This window comes from Zeus faber (genome assembly GCF_960531495.2).
Source record: "Zeus faber genome assembly, chromosome: 8".
Taxonomy (NCBI): Eukaryota; Metazoa; Chordata; class Actinopteri; order Zeiformes; family Zeidae; genus Zeus; species Zeus faber.
Window position 1 is genome coordinate 6,190,929 of NC_137195.1, and position 19,075 is coordinate 6,210,003.

The following is a 19,075-nucleotide window of genomic DNA, read 5'->3' on the forward strand; positions in this document are numbered from 1 at the left end:
TCACAGTATGGAGCAGGACGTGCTGCGCATGGGCAGGTTGGCGGGCAGTTTGACGTACTGCTGCCGGAAGCTGTTCCTCTTGTTGTTGAGCAGCGGCCCTGGGTTGGCCATGCTGTTGATGGGCGAGGCCCCCTCCAGCACCACGTTGCCCAGGGGCACCTCCAGCCTGGAGCCCTTGTTGTTCTTTTTGGCCTTTTCCCGCTCCTGGGGCTCCACCACGATGGTGGGCAGCTCGCTGGCGCCCTCCGACGACAGCATGACGTCCAAGGGGATGGGCGTGGGCTTCCCTTCCACCTGCTCCTCGGTGGGGATGTGGAGGTTGGAGGTGGAGCGCTTGGTGTTGGTGCAGGTGGAACTAGTGTAAATCAGTGAAAACAACACATTGAAAGGAGGAGCAGTAGCAATAGGAGAAATATTGTCTGAAAGGATGATGTGGCGAATAAGGCCCTTTGGCACGTCATGTCCCTCTACTTTTCATCAAACAGAACCTAGAAACAGAGACATGTCCCCGTCTGTGAGGATTAATGATGTTCGTCAAACAACAGGTGGCGCCCTGCATCCTCCCTTACTCACCTGGTGGAACTTCTGTCCTCCGAGTCCTTCTGCTCGCTGCTGTATCGCATCTCGGCCGGGGTCTTAAAGGACAGATCCTTCTTCCCTTTCAGCCAGTAGGTCTTCATGTAGCCCTTACCCTGCGAGGGGAATGGAGGACGGAGGAACCCTGTACGGTCATCATTTAGAAAACAACTCCATGACCGGGGAAAGAAAAATCCATCACAGAGAACATATCAAGACACAAGTCGGTTCCTGTTGCGGAATCCTTCCGCTCATTATTTCCGGGTACATTCCAGTAATGTGGATCAGACCCACTTTGTGTTCACACTTTGGAGAACAGCACCGAACATGTATGGATTAGCTGCTACATGAGCAAACTGCCGAGTGTTATTGTGCAGGTTCTAAGGCTGCTGTGCGAGAGGGGAGGGGGTTTGAGTGGAAAGACGCTGCCTCAGGACTTTTTTGTGCCGATTACGAATAAAAGAAAGCGTCTCGCCCGAGACACACGCACTCCTCCCCGCCACCGTGACCTTTTCACGGGCGCCGAGTAGTTTCTCTCCACCGCCGGCTCCCCTCCGTCGCTATTGGTCGACCAATTAAAAAGCCATTTGACGCCACATGAGGTTTTTCGGACAAAGTTGATTTTTTTTCTTTCTTTCTTTAATCTCCAGCTCCCGTAGGGTTCTTGGCAGAACGGGCAGCGGTGCTGGGGGGTGAATGCTGCGGCGGTTCCGCACCAGGCGACAGTGGCTCACCTCCGTTTTCCGACTCACCTTCACAAAGATCTTGCCCCTCTCCTCGATGATGTAGGGCTCGTGTTCCAGGTGGTCCTTGGTGGTCTGGCTGATGTGGATCTGCATCCCCTGCAGAGGCGGACGGAGAGAGGCATAATGTCACCACTTCTAATGAGGAGCAAATGAAGTGATCATCACGCTGCATGAAGGAAAAGGCAGGTCATAGAGTTTTTTTATTTTTTCAATTTGAGCGTCCTGCACTCACCACCCCGTTGCTCTCCATCCTGGAGGCCGTGTTGACCGTGTCTCCAAACAGACAGTAGCGAGGCATCTTCAGGCCCACCACGCCGGCGACCACCATCCCCGAGTGGATTCCTGAGGGTCCCAGCATTAGAACATCGCTCTCTCTCTCTCCCTCTCTAGTTCTTTATTTTAAAAGCACTCATGCCTGAAAAGCGGCGGCGGACGAGGAACTCAGAACCTTCCGCCGCAGTAACAACACACAAATATCACGACACAACAATACGTAAAAAAGCTCATTCACATTTCCACTTAAGTAAAAGCATATAGGCACTTGCTCCTAAATGCACTTCATGAAAAGTTAAAGTACTTGTCATATCCAGTATCCTGATATAATAGAGCCTATAATACTTCATAAAGTGCGACGGCACCTTTTTATCTTTTTTTTTTGCAAATCAGTGCTCATGCGGATCCTTCAGATTACAATTTACTGTGCAAGTGCCTATATGCTTTTACTTAAGTGGAAATGTGAATGAGTTTTGTGGCCCGGATCTTTTGGGCGGGGCTGAATCAGGGATCCGTGACGTAACGCCTTGCTACCTGGCGTGGCCCCTCCCCTAACACTATATAAACGGCAGGTCTGAAATAGCGCATCGGTGGTCAAATAAGCTCCGCTAACAGCCCGGATCTCCGTTCTGCTGCGTGTCCCTGTGCCCTGGAACAAAAAAGAACCGTCCCGTTGGTTTGACCGCGCAGGGTTTTGTTAAGTTAGCATTAGCTTGATGCTAGCAGGCCGCAGCCAGACAGCAGCGCTTTGAGGTGAGCGACTAGAGACACAGCACTGGTTTCAGCAGAACATTTAAACATGGAAGTTACTTACTCCAATGTATATGTTTAACACGATAGGACGAGGTTTCAGCATCTTCTGCGGAGACACGCCCCCAGCGTCTCAAGGAACTGCCTTTTTTTTCCCCCAGATCTTTGAAATCTCATTTTATATACTTGGAGATTTTTTCAATCATGCAAATTTGGCCGGGTGCTTAATAACACATTTTCTGTGGTGGGACAAACTCAGAACACATATTTATTTTTGCTTTACAGGGACTTTAGTATATTTATATAAATACAACCCCCTCCAACCCCAAAATAAAAAGTGAAGTAATGCAACCGTGTTGTAATAGAGTTAAAAGTACAGATATTTGCTTTGAAATTTAGGTAGAAAGTCTTTAAAACTGAATTTACTTCATTAAGTACAGATACTTGGAAAATCCACTTAAGTACACAAACAAACTACTTTTATTTTGTGACTTTCCACCTCTGAGTAAAAGTAAAAGTAATTGCTTTACATCATGACCTCGTATTTGGATTGAAAGACAACATTCCATCCTTAATGCATGACCCTGTATCGGTTAAACTTAGAGTTGACTAGTCGGCCTAATTGTGGGCAGGCTAAACTTTTTGCGTTTTAGCATACAAACTGATTGGAAGGATAGCTTGTTATGAAATAATATTGTTATTGAAATAAAATGCTCCTGTGTGCAGCTTCAAATCTGTATGACTAAACTCAAGTGTCCCAACACGGATTGGAATAGCTACCAACAGCTCGCTCATCTGAAGTCAGTTGTGTCTAATTCATCAGCTGGGCTAGATTGTTTTATATATATATATATATATATATATATATATATTTTTTTTTTAAGACCATATTTTACTGGAAGAGTGTTTTCTAATTTAAAAAAGATTCGTCATGGCTGGCACAACCTCTATTAGACTGCCTGACAGGCTTTGAAATTAGGTGAAATCATTTCAGTGAATATTTAACCCAGTGATTTCAATATGACAATTTTTAGAAGGTTGAATAGTAAAAAAACAAAACTCTGATAATTGTTACTTGGGAAGAACATTTCTTAAATAAATAAGTAAATGAAAAAGTTTTGAATGAAGAGCAATAAAACCTTAAAATAAATGTCACCATAGAGAGGTGGTGGTCATGGCATCGCGTCTGGAACAGAAGCTACGTGAACGCTCTCTAGCATTTTAAATACTGAGTGCTATTGGGCTAGAGGCTTCAGCTTCGATAGTGGTACAGTAGAGGGAGTTAGAGTAGAAGTAGATAGAGGTAGAGTAGGAGTATAGTAGGGGTATATTAGAGGTAGATAGAGGTAGAGTAGGGGTATAGTAGAGGGAGGTAGAGGTAGAGCAGAGTGAGGTGGAGGAGGTTCAATAGAGGTAGAAGGAGGTAGAGTAGAGGTGGAGTAGAGAGAGGTAGATGGGGGTAGAGAAGAGGGAGGTAGAATAGAAGAAGGTTGAGTCGAGTATAGTTAGATAGAGGTAGAGTAGGGGTATTGTAGAGGGAGGTAGAGCGGAGGTAGAGCTATATAGAGGTAGAGTAGGGTATAGTAGAGGGATGTATAGTGCAGGGGCGATAGAGCAGAATTTAGGTAGAGCAGGGGTAGAGTAGAGGTAGAATAGTGGGAGGTAGAGTAGAGGTAGAGCAGTATAGAGGGAGGTAGAGTAGAGGTAGATAGAAGTAGAGTCGGGGTATAGTAGAGGGATGTAGAGTACAGGGGAGGTAGAACAGAATAAAGCTAGAGCAGTATAGAGGGAGGTAGAGTAGAGGGAGGTAGAGTAAGGGTATAGTAAAGGGAGGTAGAGTACAGAGGAGGTAAAGCAGAATAGAGGTCGAGCAGTGGTGGAGTAGAGGGAGGTAGAGTAGAGGTATATAGAGGTAGAGTAGGGGCATAGTAGAGAGTGGTAGAGCAGAATAGAGGTAGAGCAGGGGTAGAGTAGAGGTAGAACAGTATAGAGGGAGGAAGAGCAGAGTATAGGTAGCGTTGAGGGGAGGTAGAGTAGAAGGAGGTAGAGGGTGCAGAATAGAGGTAGAGGGAAGTACAGGCAGAATAAAGGTAGAGTAGAGATAGAGTAGTCCCCCTCTTCTGGAATAACACCAGGTCTCTCACCGACTCTGATCTGGATGTTGTCGCCCGTGGACGGATCCTTGAGGTGGTCGATGGAGCTCAGCATGTCCAGGGCCATGTCGCAGATGTGATGGGCGTGGAAGGTGGTCTTGTTGGGCACGCCGGCCACCACCATGTAGGCATCGCGGATGGTCTCCACCTGGACACAGTGAGGTGGATGTCCTACCCTTTAGGCCTCTGTCACCATTTTGGTTAAACCCGGCTCACAGGTTTTCCTCTGGGTGACCGTCGCTTTAGACTCATTACAACTCAATGATCCGGGCTCACAAACACTTCAACTTTGTTTTTGCTCACTAGGTTTCCCAGGTGCCACTGCGATGTATTTCCCTGGAGGAAAACGTTTAAAAATTCTGTTCAGTCTAATGTAATTCATCCACCCTTTCCTCTGCCACTACTCCCTGAAGGACAGAACGTGCAGGATTGTGTTTCACTTCATTTGTGTTTTATAAACAAAATATAAGGAAAATAGAAAACCAGCAATGCATACATAATGCATTGGATGTACATAGTACTCTCATTAAAGTGTTGTAGATCTGGGGCTATTGCAGTTATTTTGTATTGTTCCATTCATTCACTTGGCCTTTTCACAATGTCTTAGGGTGAGAAACCAGTGTTGCGCCTTCAAGTCAGAGTCGGGAAATTCAACCTGAGCTGACCAGACAATGACAAACCCTACTCTGACAGCCAACTGACGACTGGACAAGTTGTGTTTTTTGGGAAGATAAAGTAGCAGCCCAGCCGGGCTAGTAGATGATGTTAGCTTCCTTCCATCACTTCACGCAGATATCTGCAGGAAACTCCGAATCACACAGAGACAAACATCGTCCCGCGCTGACCTTGTAGACGTTGTGCTTCTCGCTCAGCGTGTCAAACACAATGTAGATCTCGTTGAGCATGTCCACCACCTGCATGGGTGTGATGTGGATGCAGATCTCATTGAACTTCACCACGTCACTGAACAGGATGGTCACGTCCGGGAAGACCTGAAGGAACAGATAGACGGTAGCTGCATGGCCTCAGATTGTTCATTTTGCGCCCCTTATCCCGCCGTCCCCTGTACCTGGCATGTTTCCAGCGCGGTGATGCCCTTTCTCAGGCGGTCCGCCACGGCTTTGGGGATCATGGCGTACAGCAGGGAGTCTCCCCTCTTCTTCTCCTCGTCCAGCTTCTTAATGATTTCCTGCAGCTGGGCGTATTTTTGCTGTTCCTACAGTATCACACGACGCGACACAGGAGACCGACGTGACAAATGAGCTCCTTTTTTCACCCCTCCATAATCATACAACCAAGCAGGAGTAGCTCACTTAACATGTTGCTGCTGCTTTTGTACAATGAAAGTATTAACTGTCTCAAGCTTTAAAAAGTAGTACATAATTAAGTCTCACCAATATTCTTCATATTGACTTCTATGAAAACAACCAGATAAACATCAAACAATGGACAACATTTTGTTGTGTATTATATGATATGTATTGTTAAAACAAGATATTGATAACAATTTAAGTTGAGTGTGGGGAAGTAGAGCTAGAGTAGAAGTAGAGGTAGAGGTAGAGTGGAGATACTGTAGAGTAGAGGGAGGTAGAGGTAGAGTGGAGATACTGTAGAGTAGAGGGAGGTAGGGTAGAGGAGGTAGAGGTAGACTAATGGGAGGTAGAGGTAGAGTGGGGGTAGAGTAGAGGGAGAGGAGGTAGAGGTAGAGTGGAGATACTGTAGAGTAGAGGGAGGTAGAGGTAGAGTAGGGGTAGAGTAGAGGGAGAGGAGGTAGAGGTATAGTGGATGTAGAGGTAGAGTGGAGGTACTGTAGAGTAGAGGGAGGTAGAGGTAGAGTGGGGGTAGGGTAGAGGGAGAGGAGGTAGAGGTATAGTGGATGTAGAGGTAGAGTGGAGGTACTGTAGAGTAGAGGGAGGTAGAGGTAGAGTGGGGGTAGGGTAGAGGGAGAGGAGGTAGAGGTATAGTGGATGTAGAGGTAGAGTGGAGGTACTGTAGAGTAGAGGGAGGTCGGGTAGAGCAGGTGGAAGTAGACTAGAGGGAGGTGGAGAGTGGTGGAGAGTGGTGGAGAGTGGAGGTAGATGGGGTAGAGTAGAGTAGAAAGGGGGTGTAGTAGACGGAGATGGGGAAGAGGTAGAGTAAGGGTGGGGTAGAGGGGGGTAGACTCGAAGTAGAGTATTGGTAGAGTAGACCCCCTTGTCCACCTTTTCTGGAGGAGCAGCAGATATGGCCCGTTTCCTTTTGGGATAAATCTTTTACTTTCCCCGTTCAGGGATTTGATGTTCGATGTAGCGCCATCACGTACTCCCCATCACTTCCCTTGGCGATCGCCATGTTGACATAAGCGTCGTGTTTTGACCTGATTGGAGTCTTGAAGTCTGGTCTCGTCAGCAAAGCCTACTTTCTAATCTGGGGCTCGGTCCCTTCACCTGGTCCAGGGCCAGCTGCAGCTCGGCTGACTGCTGCGTCCCGGCCAGGATCAGCTCCCTGCTGGAGTCGTGCAGGTTCAGGTCGTTCACGTACACGCCCATCTTGATCATGTCCTCCACGGTCTCGATGCTGGAAGGACAAGGAGACACTGCTGAGCGCCCGGGAAGTGGAAGGTTTTACACTAATTCCATCAGTTGTCACATTCCCGCCTATGCTCTTGTTCCGGAATCACACCTTTTCAGGAAACCATTTCTGAGCAACACCTAATCAATAACGGCACAGAAATTATAAATAAAAGGATTTATTTTTATTTTTTTTATGCCTGTAATTAAACTAAGCACGGTGGAGGATCGGGCTGAGGCCTTACATTGGCGTCCCTAGGAAGATGAGGGAGTCCCACTGAGGGACATACTTCATCTGCCCCTTCAGGTGGAGAGGCTTCTTGGGGGGCTCCCGCATGTCCTCGAAGATGGTCTCGCTGCACTTCCCTGAGGGCGACCGACAAAGAGCCATTACTTTAATTGTGAAAGTTCCGCCCGTCGTCAATTAGACTTTTAAAAACTCTGCCAAATAGAAATCTGTCAGAGCCTATACACTTTTGAAGAATGGGCCAAAGGCAGTGTTGGCAGAATGTGATGGGATGGTTGTGCCAATGCCGGATGGTGGTTAAAGAGAGAGATATAGAACATCATAAAACGAAGAGCAGCCAGCATCCTTCATTCCTTCACCCTTCATTCCTCAGCGTGGCGCTTGCTGAGGTCAAGTCTGATTTGTGAACTCTGAATGCCCCTTTGCCCCTCGATGTCCGTGGTCCGCTTTTTAATCAGGCGCGGTTTCTTTTAGTTTTGTTTTGCGTTCGTTGGAAACAGCTGTATTATACATGGACTAAAAGAGGGGTCCCCAACCCCACAGACCCCTGCTTTAGTCAGATGGTTGGGAGGGGCGTGCTGATGGGGGACCGTTTCTCCCAGAGAGACACGCAAAGGTAGAGCGGAGCATTTTTGTTTGTTTGGGGGTTTTTTTGTTTTTTTTTCAAAATTTAAAATCATTTGTCACCTTTGGCTAAAATAGAATAATAATATAACCACTGTGTGGTTTTAATGGGTAATAAGAAGAAAATAATTCCTTTCCCGACATTATTTTATGTAATCATGGTGGGGGAATAACGTAACAACGATAGTGTTTTAATGAGTCACATAGTCCAGAATAAATGACTTTATTTTGCCGGTAGGAAAAAGGAGAAGAAAAAAGTCCAGGCGACAAGCAGGTGGCGGATTTATTTTCAGGGCAAGATATGAATTCATGAGGTATGCGTTGTGAACGCGTCCTCATTGGTCGAGTCCAAACGAGTCTTTATTGGTGGAATTGGTGTAGGGAAAAAAAACAATGGACAGAATGGATATATGGGCTGGCACTTCCTACAGTATAGCACCTGCTCTTAAGGTGTCTGCCTGGTCTCAGAACATTATTTCTTGTATCGCCGGCGACAGGCATTATTGGCAGCGGGTCCTATCATGCTGCCAATAGGGGAATATGAAGCCTGCGCAACGAGCGTTAACAAACAACCCTGAAAACTGTGTGCGACAAACCCAATGTTACTCACGAGGCGGTGGCAGTAAACCAAATGTTTGATTTGTTGCTAAACAAAGATTTCCCGCATTGGCTGGCATTGTGCCAGGGACAGTTAAGGTTTAGTTTTCTGACCGGTGACGGTCTGGAACGCCAGCAGCTCGATGTCTTCTCCTCCAGAGCTGAAGCAGTCCAAGCTGTTGTACTGGGCCAGAGCGCTGCTGTACTCCTGGTCCGTGTCCTTCATCTCCTCCACAGCCTCTGGTGGGATGGATGGGTGTGAGAAGGCACAGTCGATGTTAGTGATTATTAATAATCATGTCAAATGCATGGGCGTGTTTGAAGACACTGTGACATATCAAAAAGGCTAAAACAGACAGCCATTATTATTATTATTATTATTATTAATAATAATAAAGGATGGAAGCTCGGAGAATTTATGGCTATTAAATGAGATTCTAGTCGTTTCAAAAATACCGTAAAAATGGTTCGTTAATGACCTACTCTGTGAAATATAAGTTTGGAAATGGAACTATCATAGCTTCAAATTTATGTCTGTGTGTGCGTGTGTGTGTGTGTGCGCGCGCCGACTGGATCCTTGTGCAAGAGTTTATTTTTTTATTTTTTTGCAGTTGCTATATCAAAGATGCATTTTTATTTGACTTTTACGACCACCTCCTGAGATGGTTAAAACAAATGGAATCTTTTTAGCATTTTCTCTTCCCGTACCCATCCAATCATCCAGGACACATATTAATGTCAGCCGTAAATGTAGATTTCATTGCCTGCTTCGTAAATTATATGCATTAAAGTAAAAAAAAAAAATAAAATTTGGATTGAACTTGAGGGAATTGACTTTATTGTTTTCCGAGGGTCGCTACCTCGCTCTTCCTCTCTTTTGGGCTTCTCGTTCTCCTCCTTCTCCTCGGGCTCCTCCTTGTTCAGTTTGGGGATGTTGACCTTCTGCTTGCTCTCCACCACCGCTGTGGACAGGAGCTCAAACACATTGTTCAGGTGGGTGTAGATCTGATGGGGGACAGCGTTACGCAGTGTTACACAGTGAGCACGGGTTCTCCAAGCTTGCTTTCCTCCCAGGGCCCCCAAAATCCAATCTGATTCAGTTGGAGACCCCTTCATCTAAAATGCATGTAATCAATTTATTTGGGGTCGGCGGTCAGTTTCGTCTGAATTGCTTCTATTTTCATGGTGGAGGGACAAAGGTTTTTATGAACTACAAATAACAATTCCAATTTGAACTAACATTCATTTGGATTTCTGAAGCAATATTTGACTATTTGGAAACACATGCCTCAAATCATCCCAGGCAGGGGCCTCAAACTATAGGCCCAAGGGCCACATCTGGCCTGCAAGACAATTAAATGTGGTTTAACATGATATAATTGTTAAATCTGGCTCACAAATTAATTTTAAAATCACAATGCTTGATTAATCCATGCAGTTTCACTTGATGTTTTCAAAATATAAAACAGAACAAAATAAAATCAAACAAGGATATTTTTTTGTTATAAAAAAGATGTGAAGAAGATCTTCATATGACCTTATTTTATTCTCACTAGTATAACCAACCGATTATGGTTTTCCTCTGCGTATTTTCATATAATTAGTCGCTGCATTTTACCCATTCTGGTCACGCTATGTTTGTGTGTAGAGATAAGTTTCTCCCTGTGAAGGTCGTTTCATACTCCCTTTTCCTCCACAGTATTTTAATTGCGAAAAGCCAGGTGCGAGTGAGTTTCACTCCTTTCAGTTCCCAGTTACTGCTTATCTCCTCCCGGGCACCATTTCCCTGTTCCTTTATAACAAGATGACAGTCAGGCTATGTCTCCAGTCTTGCACCTGCACCAGGCTACTCATTATTTTTTTCTGTATTGTATTGTTATTGTGTTATTGTAGGGGCGTAGTTAGTAGGACAACACCCAAATCTGTAAGCACACCTTAATGTCTGGCCTATAGGTATTACTGATAATGGCACAACTAGGCACGTCTCCCGTGTACCCTGCGGGGTGCGCTTGGACAAAGTGCCCAGCTGCGAAGGTGCCCAGCTGTTATTCAGTTCACTCAAAGCTTTAAGAAGTAGAAGTTGGCTTACTTCTCTTCACTCATCCATGATCTCAGCCGATGAGCCTGAAGGCTCCGGAGGGGGCCTGACCCAGAGACTTTTAACCGTTGTTTTTGTTTGAATCACCTACATCAAATTAGTTACATACATGTGTAGTCATGGATTTTGTTGGAACTTGTGTTTGAACTGAACTTGGACCCGTGGGGATTTTTGAATCGATATCGGCCCATTAGGAGGTGCACGTATCCCCCTGTGAACTCTGGCGGAGTAATGACAAGTGGAGGGTGTCAGAAATGAGTGAGTGAATGAGAGCTACGCATTTAGCTTATCTCAGTTTAGATAAAAGTACGACCGTCCGTCGCTCATCAAGCCAAAAGCTCAAAATATCCCCAAATCCCCACCCCGACGCCACGCGACTCACGTTGTCCCAGCTGAACTCCAGCATGGGCCTGACCAAGGTGAACTCCTCGTTGACCTTCTTGCCCTGAAGGACGGAGAAGACCTCCTTGAGGCCGTCGCCGATGCGGTACATGGTCATGTCGCGGCGGAAGATGACGCTGAAGGGGAACATGTCGAAGAAGATCCCCCGCTTCATGGGCAGCTTCTCGTAGCCCGGCGCCGTCTTCTGCTGCGGCATGCGGTGCTTGAAGGCGGCGTTGTCGAAGTTCATCTTGTAGACCTGGACGGGGGCACGGAGAAACTCCTCTGACCTCTGACGTGGCGACCCCAGCACCCAAAAAATTGGCTGAGGATTTGTCCCTTTTTAAAGTTTTAATTCACATCGGTGTCTTCCCCTCCTTCATTTAACTTTATGTTGATGTGCAGTTGTCTACAAGTGGCCATTTGACATTTTCAATATCGGAGTTATTCAGATGTTCCCAGATAATTGTATATATTTGCATTTATCCGTCACCCACCAGGGAAATTCTTGCTAACAGGGGAAAATGTGCCGAGGTTGTTTTTTGGGAGTCGTGGTCTTGTTTTGTCGCTACCCAGCATTTCAATTACCGTGTTCTAATCTGCGCCATTTCCATTGTGTCTGTGCTCACGGCGACCGTACCTCCGGGTGCCAGTGTTTTGCTCAAGGTGGTTTCTGCCCACATTAGCAACGGCAGGGAAAAAAAAACAAACCGGTTGTGGTCTGATCTCTATTACCACCGGGGGTCAGTTTGAGGTTAAGTGACGGAAGGCCGCGACAAAGGGGCGGCGTCCCCGCAGCGGAGGGAAGCCAGGTTGAGGATTTTACATCCACTCAGCCCCCAAGCGCGAGTTTCGCCCCCCGGGCCCCATCCCAATAAACACTTATCTCCATCCAATAAACACTTTGGTGTCTGAGTGTAAACCGAACTGGCGCCGAAGCGACTCATCCGGGTCGGACGCAATTATAAACGTCCCGATTGAAGACTGCGGCCGGGTGAAGGTCACGGGGGCGTCCGCCGGGCGTACCACGTATGTCATCTTCTCCGTCTCCTCCTTGGACAGGATTTCCACCTCGATGTCCGTGTTGTAGAACTGCCGTCCCACTTGAGAGAGCTGGCCTGCGGGAGTCGACGGCACACAGCTTAATTGCTAATGAACGGCTTAATGGGGAACGGGGGGGGGCTCAATCAAAGAGGGATTATGTAAGCCTTTGAAATGATGAGGATACGGCCCAGGTTATAATACATGACCTTGGCTGGCAAACCCCAAACCGCCCACAGAGCTGACCTAGTTGCTGTCACAATTTGATATTGTTTCAATTGATTGGAATCAAATGATAGAATTCCTTCTATCCAGAGGAATGTCGACTTTCTGTCCAATCAAACATGCATTCATTTGCACGTACAGATGTTGTGCTTGTGAGCGGCGTGGAAGGGGAGTGACGGCCGGCATCTGAATGAAGCAGAGCCGCATTAAGCCAAATTCGAAGGAAATTACAACTGATTTATCTTCCAATAAAAGATTTCACATCTGCGGCCGGTGGCCTAGAAATGACAAAAAAAAAAGAGCGCAGGGTCGCAAGAGACAGTGAGAACGAATCCATTTGGAAACATTTGCATGAGCATAAGTAGGGGGTAATAACCCTCCATGTCTAGCGGGGAGAGCTTTAATGTTTCGGCCTTGTTTGCGCCACAAATCTTTATTTTTATTTTATTTTTTTCTTGGGGGGAAATTACAATGAAACTGTTTTCACCAGCCACTTGTTTACGCACACGTGGACTCCCCACCATTTTGAGCTATACAAATCGCCACACCATGGGCGTCTGAGCTGCTTTATGGTTTTATGGCAGGGGGAGAATAGCCAGGCAGCTCTTATGTAAGACGTATGTGTCTCGTCTATTTAGCGGAATGTGCCTTTAATCTCCCTCCTTCTGCTGACTTCACGGTTTTCTGAAATATTCACATATTGCACGAATAACAATCATCTCCTGAGTCCGCCCCAGCACGTAGCAAGCCTTAAGGAGTAAATGACAGCAGTGATCACCATGACGCCGCCGGTTTGATGGATAACTTCACCTTTGACGAACTGGGTAAAGCCCTTGCGGGTGCTGCGGTAGTGCAGCGTCAGGCTGGTCTCGCACTCCTCCTCCACGCAGAAGCTGGGCGGCTGCACTTTGGGGAAGGAGAAGCGGAAGTACTCGTGGAGGTTGTCGAGCTCATTGATGAAGTCACGCACGTTCCGCCCCAACACCTGGAACAGATGAATCACGGGCGTGTAATTATCAGCAGCGGCGGCGGCGGCAGGCTGGCAAAAAGCGTAAACACAGTGAGTTATGGGGACATAAATAATGCTTCCCAAACCGCCCCGGCGTGTAAGACGAGGAAAATCGCGCAAATTAAACATTATTGAACCCGGGACAGGGGTGGGGATTGGGGTGGGTGGGCAGGGGCGGGGGGGGGGGGGGGGGGGGGGGGTGGGACGGGCTGGGTGGCGGTAAATTTAATGAAAACGGTGCTTTGTAGGTTGTGCACAAAGATCCCACACCACCCTCCTTCCACTCGGCGTGTAACTCAAGTAAATCGTGCAAAAAAACAAAAAAAAAAATAGAATGGGAATTTTAATCAAAACATCAACGGTGCAGGATAAACACAGAGGTGAGGAGGATTATCATCACAACATCACATCTTGGCTGAGAGCGCAGCTTCAACTTCCTCCCAATTCCCTGTCACCTTCAAAGGAAACGGTGAAAAAAAATGGTGCTGGCGGTGGTGGTGCTGGCAGTGACGGAGGGTGTCTACAGCCAACCCGGGCTCATGCTTTTTCGTGCTCATAATCACCAAAATTGTTCTATTGAATCGTGTCCCGAAGTACCATAGTCGACTTTGTTCGTGCTACATAATAACAAAGATTAAACCAATTCATTTGAATGGGGAGATTTTCTTTGATTTAAGAAGCAGGGGGCATGGAAGGGGGGGCATGGATTTATTAACATTTTAAATGCATGGGTTTAAATTTAGTTCTGACTATCACAAAATAAAAGCGGGATACTGGTTGGTTTCGCTTTTTCTCTATTGAACGGTCAGTGCTGGGCGAAAATGGGGATATAGGGTCACAGCCTCAGCATGAATTTGATTCATAGATACAATTTAACTGGATTAAAATATCAATGTTTGCGCACCTTTGTACCCATCAGCCAGTGCGGTTAACATTTCCATGGTAACAGCGAGCTCTACTAGTCAGAGACATTGCTGTTACACTTAGGATTATGGTTAGTGTAGTCTCCATGACATTGTCAATAAAACATGTTTTTCTTAAAACAAGGTTTATATCGTACAGACTTGTGGCTTCTACAGGGGCAAAAGCAAATAATAATATCCATTGCATAATACTTACACAATTATTTCTAAACGTTTCAAAACGTAATGTTAACCCTTAACTTTAAAGACTACACAAACGACTAAATTCCACGACATTTTGTTATGCATCTTGATGTAATTGCCTCATGGGTAAAGTTGTTATATTATTATAAACCACCCTAGGTACGGGTGAAAAACTACATGCATGTGGTACTAAGGGTTTACTTGATCGGGGAATATACCTGCGTTGTCATAATTTACAAATGTCATTTGCAAAGCCAGAATTATATTGTTGACCATTTTAAGTGGCACCTCCTATTGACACTACCACCCCTCTAAAAGTGCATGTCAAGAGCTGTCCAAAGCAGCTGACTTTACTTTGGTGGCTCTTTTATTTGCTGAGATACAGGGCTTACAAAGTAAAAACAAATCCTACGCTGCCATTGCAGTGGGGTGCCAAGTGTAGCTTTCCAGACCATTCGCACTCTAAATGGAATAAAATCGGATTTCTTCTTTTTTTAAATTTATTTTTTTACTTTGTCGTAGAACAAAGCCAAACACATTTTCGGAAAGGTCTCATCTTGTAGGTTAACATAAGTTTGAGAGATTTTACCCTTAACGGATAAATTGACCTTTGAGCCCCGACCCGAGGTCACCTTTTTAGTGAAGCTCCCCATGTCCCCCCGCTTCGAAGTCGAATAAAATCTCCCCATTCAAATGAATTGGTTTAAATGTTGTCATGTACAGCATAAAAAGGTCAGACCATCGCACTCCGGGGCACGATTCATTAGATACATTTTCGTGACTATGAGCATGAAAAACCTTGAGACCGGGTTGGTACAGCGAGTGGGTGGGTAGGCGGGCGGGGGGGTGCATGGGGTCGCCAAGGGGTCACCTTTAAGATCCTCTCGTAGCCGTAGTTCCCGATCCTCTTGACCATGTAGACCCCGAAAGCGTACATCAGCTCGTCGTGGGTTTTTCCCAAAACCTCCCCCGCCGCCTTGGCCAACCGCAGGATCAGGTTGTCGCTGGAGGGGAGGGCGTGGCCGATCAATACCAGCAGCCGATCAATACCAGCATCCTAGTTTTCATTTCAGTTAGGAGATTGGAGGGGAAGAGTCTTGTGTCCCTACTTTTAATTGTATTGTGTTTTTGGGTGGTTGATGCATGGTATTGATACATTTTTACTTATTCTCTGTTCCTACATGTTAGTACTTATACTTTATGAGCTGTCACAATTGTGAAATAATCGCCTGATGGAAATGATTTGAGCCGATGGGAGTCATTCTGAAAAAACCTCACATTACAATCATCAATCATATGTTTCCCTCCAAATTCTCGCGGCGTGGAATTTCCTTTCATGGGAACATTAGAAGTGTCGCAATAAATACAATGTGAGTTTGATTTTTTTTTGTCAATTCGGTTGAGGCAAATTAACGACCCAGATTCTCGGTATGGTCAATATTCATGCCATTCCTGCCAAAGGTGGATCCGTGGATTAATACACCGTCATAGGCGTATACCATGATAGCGGCATAAAAAGAACATAAAAGATCACAATGCAATTTTTTTTTGTTGTTGTTAACCGCAATTACAATTAATCGGAGAGCAAAATTCTGTGATGGTGACACACCTACTTCTTATAGTCACCGATGATAAAGTGTGACATGGATAAAATAAATCAATCTATATCAATCAGTCATATTCTCCATGCTTTTCTGTAGAGGAACAACATATATGAAAATATTCCAGGACGCATTTATTTCAGATTAACAACACTAACGTACTCCACGTAGTGTTGTGAGACGTGAAGCTGTGAAAGTATGACTCTCATTCACTGGGTTCGTTCGTCTTCTTAACGCCCGGGGCCCAAATCCTCTCCCAAAAATGTATTCTACAGCTGTGAAGAGCAGACTCGGATTGGGGGGGGATTGAGGAATCAAACATCGTACTTGTACATCTGGTGTCTGACAAACTTGAGGTGTGGGATTTCGGCTCGCGCCTCGATCAGCCTCCACACGTCCTCGCCGTAGGATTCGTTGATGTAGTCATTCACCGCTTCCAAGTACAGGCCGTACATCTTGAGGGGGCTGGGGACCTCCATTTAACTGCTCACCCGAGGAGGGACCTTAACCTTTTGTCGAAACATTGCGAAGACAGAGTTGGGGCGGGGGAAGAAAAAAAAAAGGACAAGTTGGAATAGTGAGAAGCTCCACTCACAGAAAGGAGGATGGTCCACATTACATCTCCGTAGTCTTTGACAACCCGCTCCCCCGGAGTACCGTGGTGCTTTTACCGCACTGACTATTCTATCCGCCTGCTGAGCCAGGGAAGGGAGACGTCTTTTTTTTTTTTTTTTTTCCTTTTTACCCGAGCAACACACAGCCTCGTGAAACCTTGTATAACCTCCTCAGACACCGAATACATCTGTGACAGAACAGACGGAAATAATTCTACAGTTCAGGTCTCGGCGGCGTCATCGCGGGTGCACACGGTGCTACCGGCTCAACCTAATCCGATGCGATGTCATGCAAAGCTCGGCTCCTCGCAGCAGAGGGAGAGGGCTCGCACAATAACAGTGAATAACACGTTTTTAGTATCTCTCACGCCGCAGCACAGCAACAAATCACTTAAAGTCATTATGATTTTGGTTAAAACGCTGACAGTAAGCCAAGGCAAAATGGGTCTTACCTGCAGTCCTTCAGTACGGTGTTATTGTTCGGCTCCGACTGTGCCGGTCTAGTGGCGAAGCCCCGCTTCCCGCAGAGGGCCGCCACCTGCAGCTGACGGGCCCCTCTCCGTCGACACTTGGCTGTCAGGTCAATGGGGGGTCGGGGCCAATATAGCGGTGTGTTTCTGGCAGGTACCAAAGAAAAGATGGGACCAGTGGACTTGGAAACTGTCTTTCTATATATAAGTTGGGTATATAGGAGGACCAATTTGTTCTTTTTCCGTGTGGTGTGGGTGGTTGGTAAATAAGGGGGTCCCTTTTTATAGAGAAGTCTTCAGAAGTGATACATAATATTATTATTATTATGTATCACTTTATATAATATTATTAATATTATTAACTTTATCATCAAATGTCCCCGGATGCATCCCATTAAAAAGCAATCCAACATAATTATGATAATAATAATAATAATAATAATAATAATAATAATAATAATAATAATAAATAATAATAAAAACAACAATAATAATAATAATAATAAAAATAATTATTATTATTATTATAGCAACAATAATGTTATAATAATAATAATTTTGTTATTATTATTATTATTATTATTATTATTATTATTATTATTATTATTATTATTATTTTGCCATTTCCATGGGTTTTGTTTTATAGTTTATCATCTTCTATCAACGTGTTGCAAGCAGATGGGCCTCCTGTGAAGTCTGTCTCCGGCTTAAGCTGAGAAGCAATAATTGAAACACAATCACGGCAAAAATAGCTGCTTCTAACCGCAAAACAATTTACTAATGTTCCAGCTCTAGTACTGTTTTTGTTTTTTTTTGTCCTGCGGATTCTTCACAGTCACATTCTGTTCCAGCTTCCAAGCGTCGCAGCTTTTGGCGATCAACACCGTCTGTACAAGATGCGTTGTTTTTTTTTTGTTTTTTTTCCCCATTTTTTCTCCCTTCGGTCACAGCACCGTCGTCTCGGCCGCCGCGTCGTCACGCGAGAAACTAAGTTTGACTAGAGGAAAGAAGTTTCACAGGTAACAGCCATATCCATTAGCGGTGGCGGTGAGCCACTGGCAATTGGAAGGAAATGTGAGAAGAGGCGTGAGCGGCGAGCCGCCCGTCGCGGTGAGAAGCAGCAGAGCCAAGGTTACAGAGCTCCACTTTTCTATTAACGTCCACCAGGGAGCACTGTTATATAGCACTGCTGCTCTCCATACTATATTGGTGTACCAATTTGTCACCGGGGTGGGGGGTGGGGGGCTGAGTTTGACTTTGCACAAAGGGGTGCTACAGACAAAACCCTCTCTCTGGAAATGAATCACGCTGGGTCACTGATCAGACGTCGGGCGTTTGGCTTTAAATGTCCGTGCCGTGATGCGTCCACAAACACCACTAGGCTTGGCCTTAATCCTCCCGACCGCCTACCCAACCCCCCCCGCGCACAGAGAGAACGCTACGTAATAAATGAAAAGAGGCAGAGTGAAACGGCGTAAAAGCAATTCCATCCGACCCGGTCGGCGTGGGAGGGCCGTGGGCTCGCCTCTAGTCGTGTTCCGAGCGCTAACAAGCACTCTGTGTTCCGCTCCCTCCGTCGGAGCTTTGCTTCTCCCCCTTCCATTTCCTCCCTCTCCCTCGCTCTCTCCCTCCCTCGCTCCCTCGCTCTCCCCTGTTTGCCAGGTGCTGCTGTGCGGTTTAATGGCCTACGAGTGCAACTGTGCGGCTGAGGCGATCCGGGAGGTCCGCGGCCGCCTCTCAGCCGGGAAACGGAGAGGAAGATGACAATGTGCTGATGGCGCCCAGCACCGGTCCACGCGGACGCCTCGGGCTCTTTCATTAGAGACGACATGACTCATCCTCTTTCCCTCCACCTTTATTATACCCCTACCTACCTACCTTCCCTTCTTCCTACCTTCCCTTCTTCCGTCCTCCCTTCCTTCCTTCCTTCCTTCCTTCCTTCCTTCCAGACAGACAGACAGACGGGGAGAGAGAGAGAGAGAGAGAGAGAGAGAGAGAGAGAGAGAGAGAGAGAG

General features: G+C 46.1%; 1 protein-coding gene across 1 annotated transcript; it reads right to left on the bottom strand.

Annotated features, from left to right (window-relative positions):
- LOC307234189 (soluble guanylate cyclase 88E-like) lies at positions 1 to 16,431 on the bottom strand (the record flags this gene model as incomplete). Its single annotated transcript, XM_080005793.1, has 16 exons — positions 1 to 355; positions 574 to 692; positions 1,329 to 1,418; positions 1,555 to 1,664; positions 4,490 to 4,646; positions 5,344 to 5,490; positions 5,568 to 5,714; positions 6,925 to 7,054; positions 7,293 to 7,413; positions 8,630 to 8,755; positions 9,376 to 9,520; positions 10,996 to 11,253; positions 12,021 to 12,112; positions 13,071 to 13,245; positions 15,247 to 15,379; positions 16,304 to 16,431. 16 exons carry the CDS (start codon positions 16,429 to 16,431, stop codon positions 1 to 3), a joined length of 2,433 nt encoding a protein of 810 aa, XP_079861919.1.
- Between the last annotated feature and the right edge of the window lie 2,644 nt (positions 16,432 to 19,075).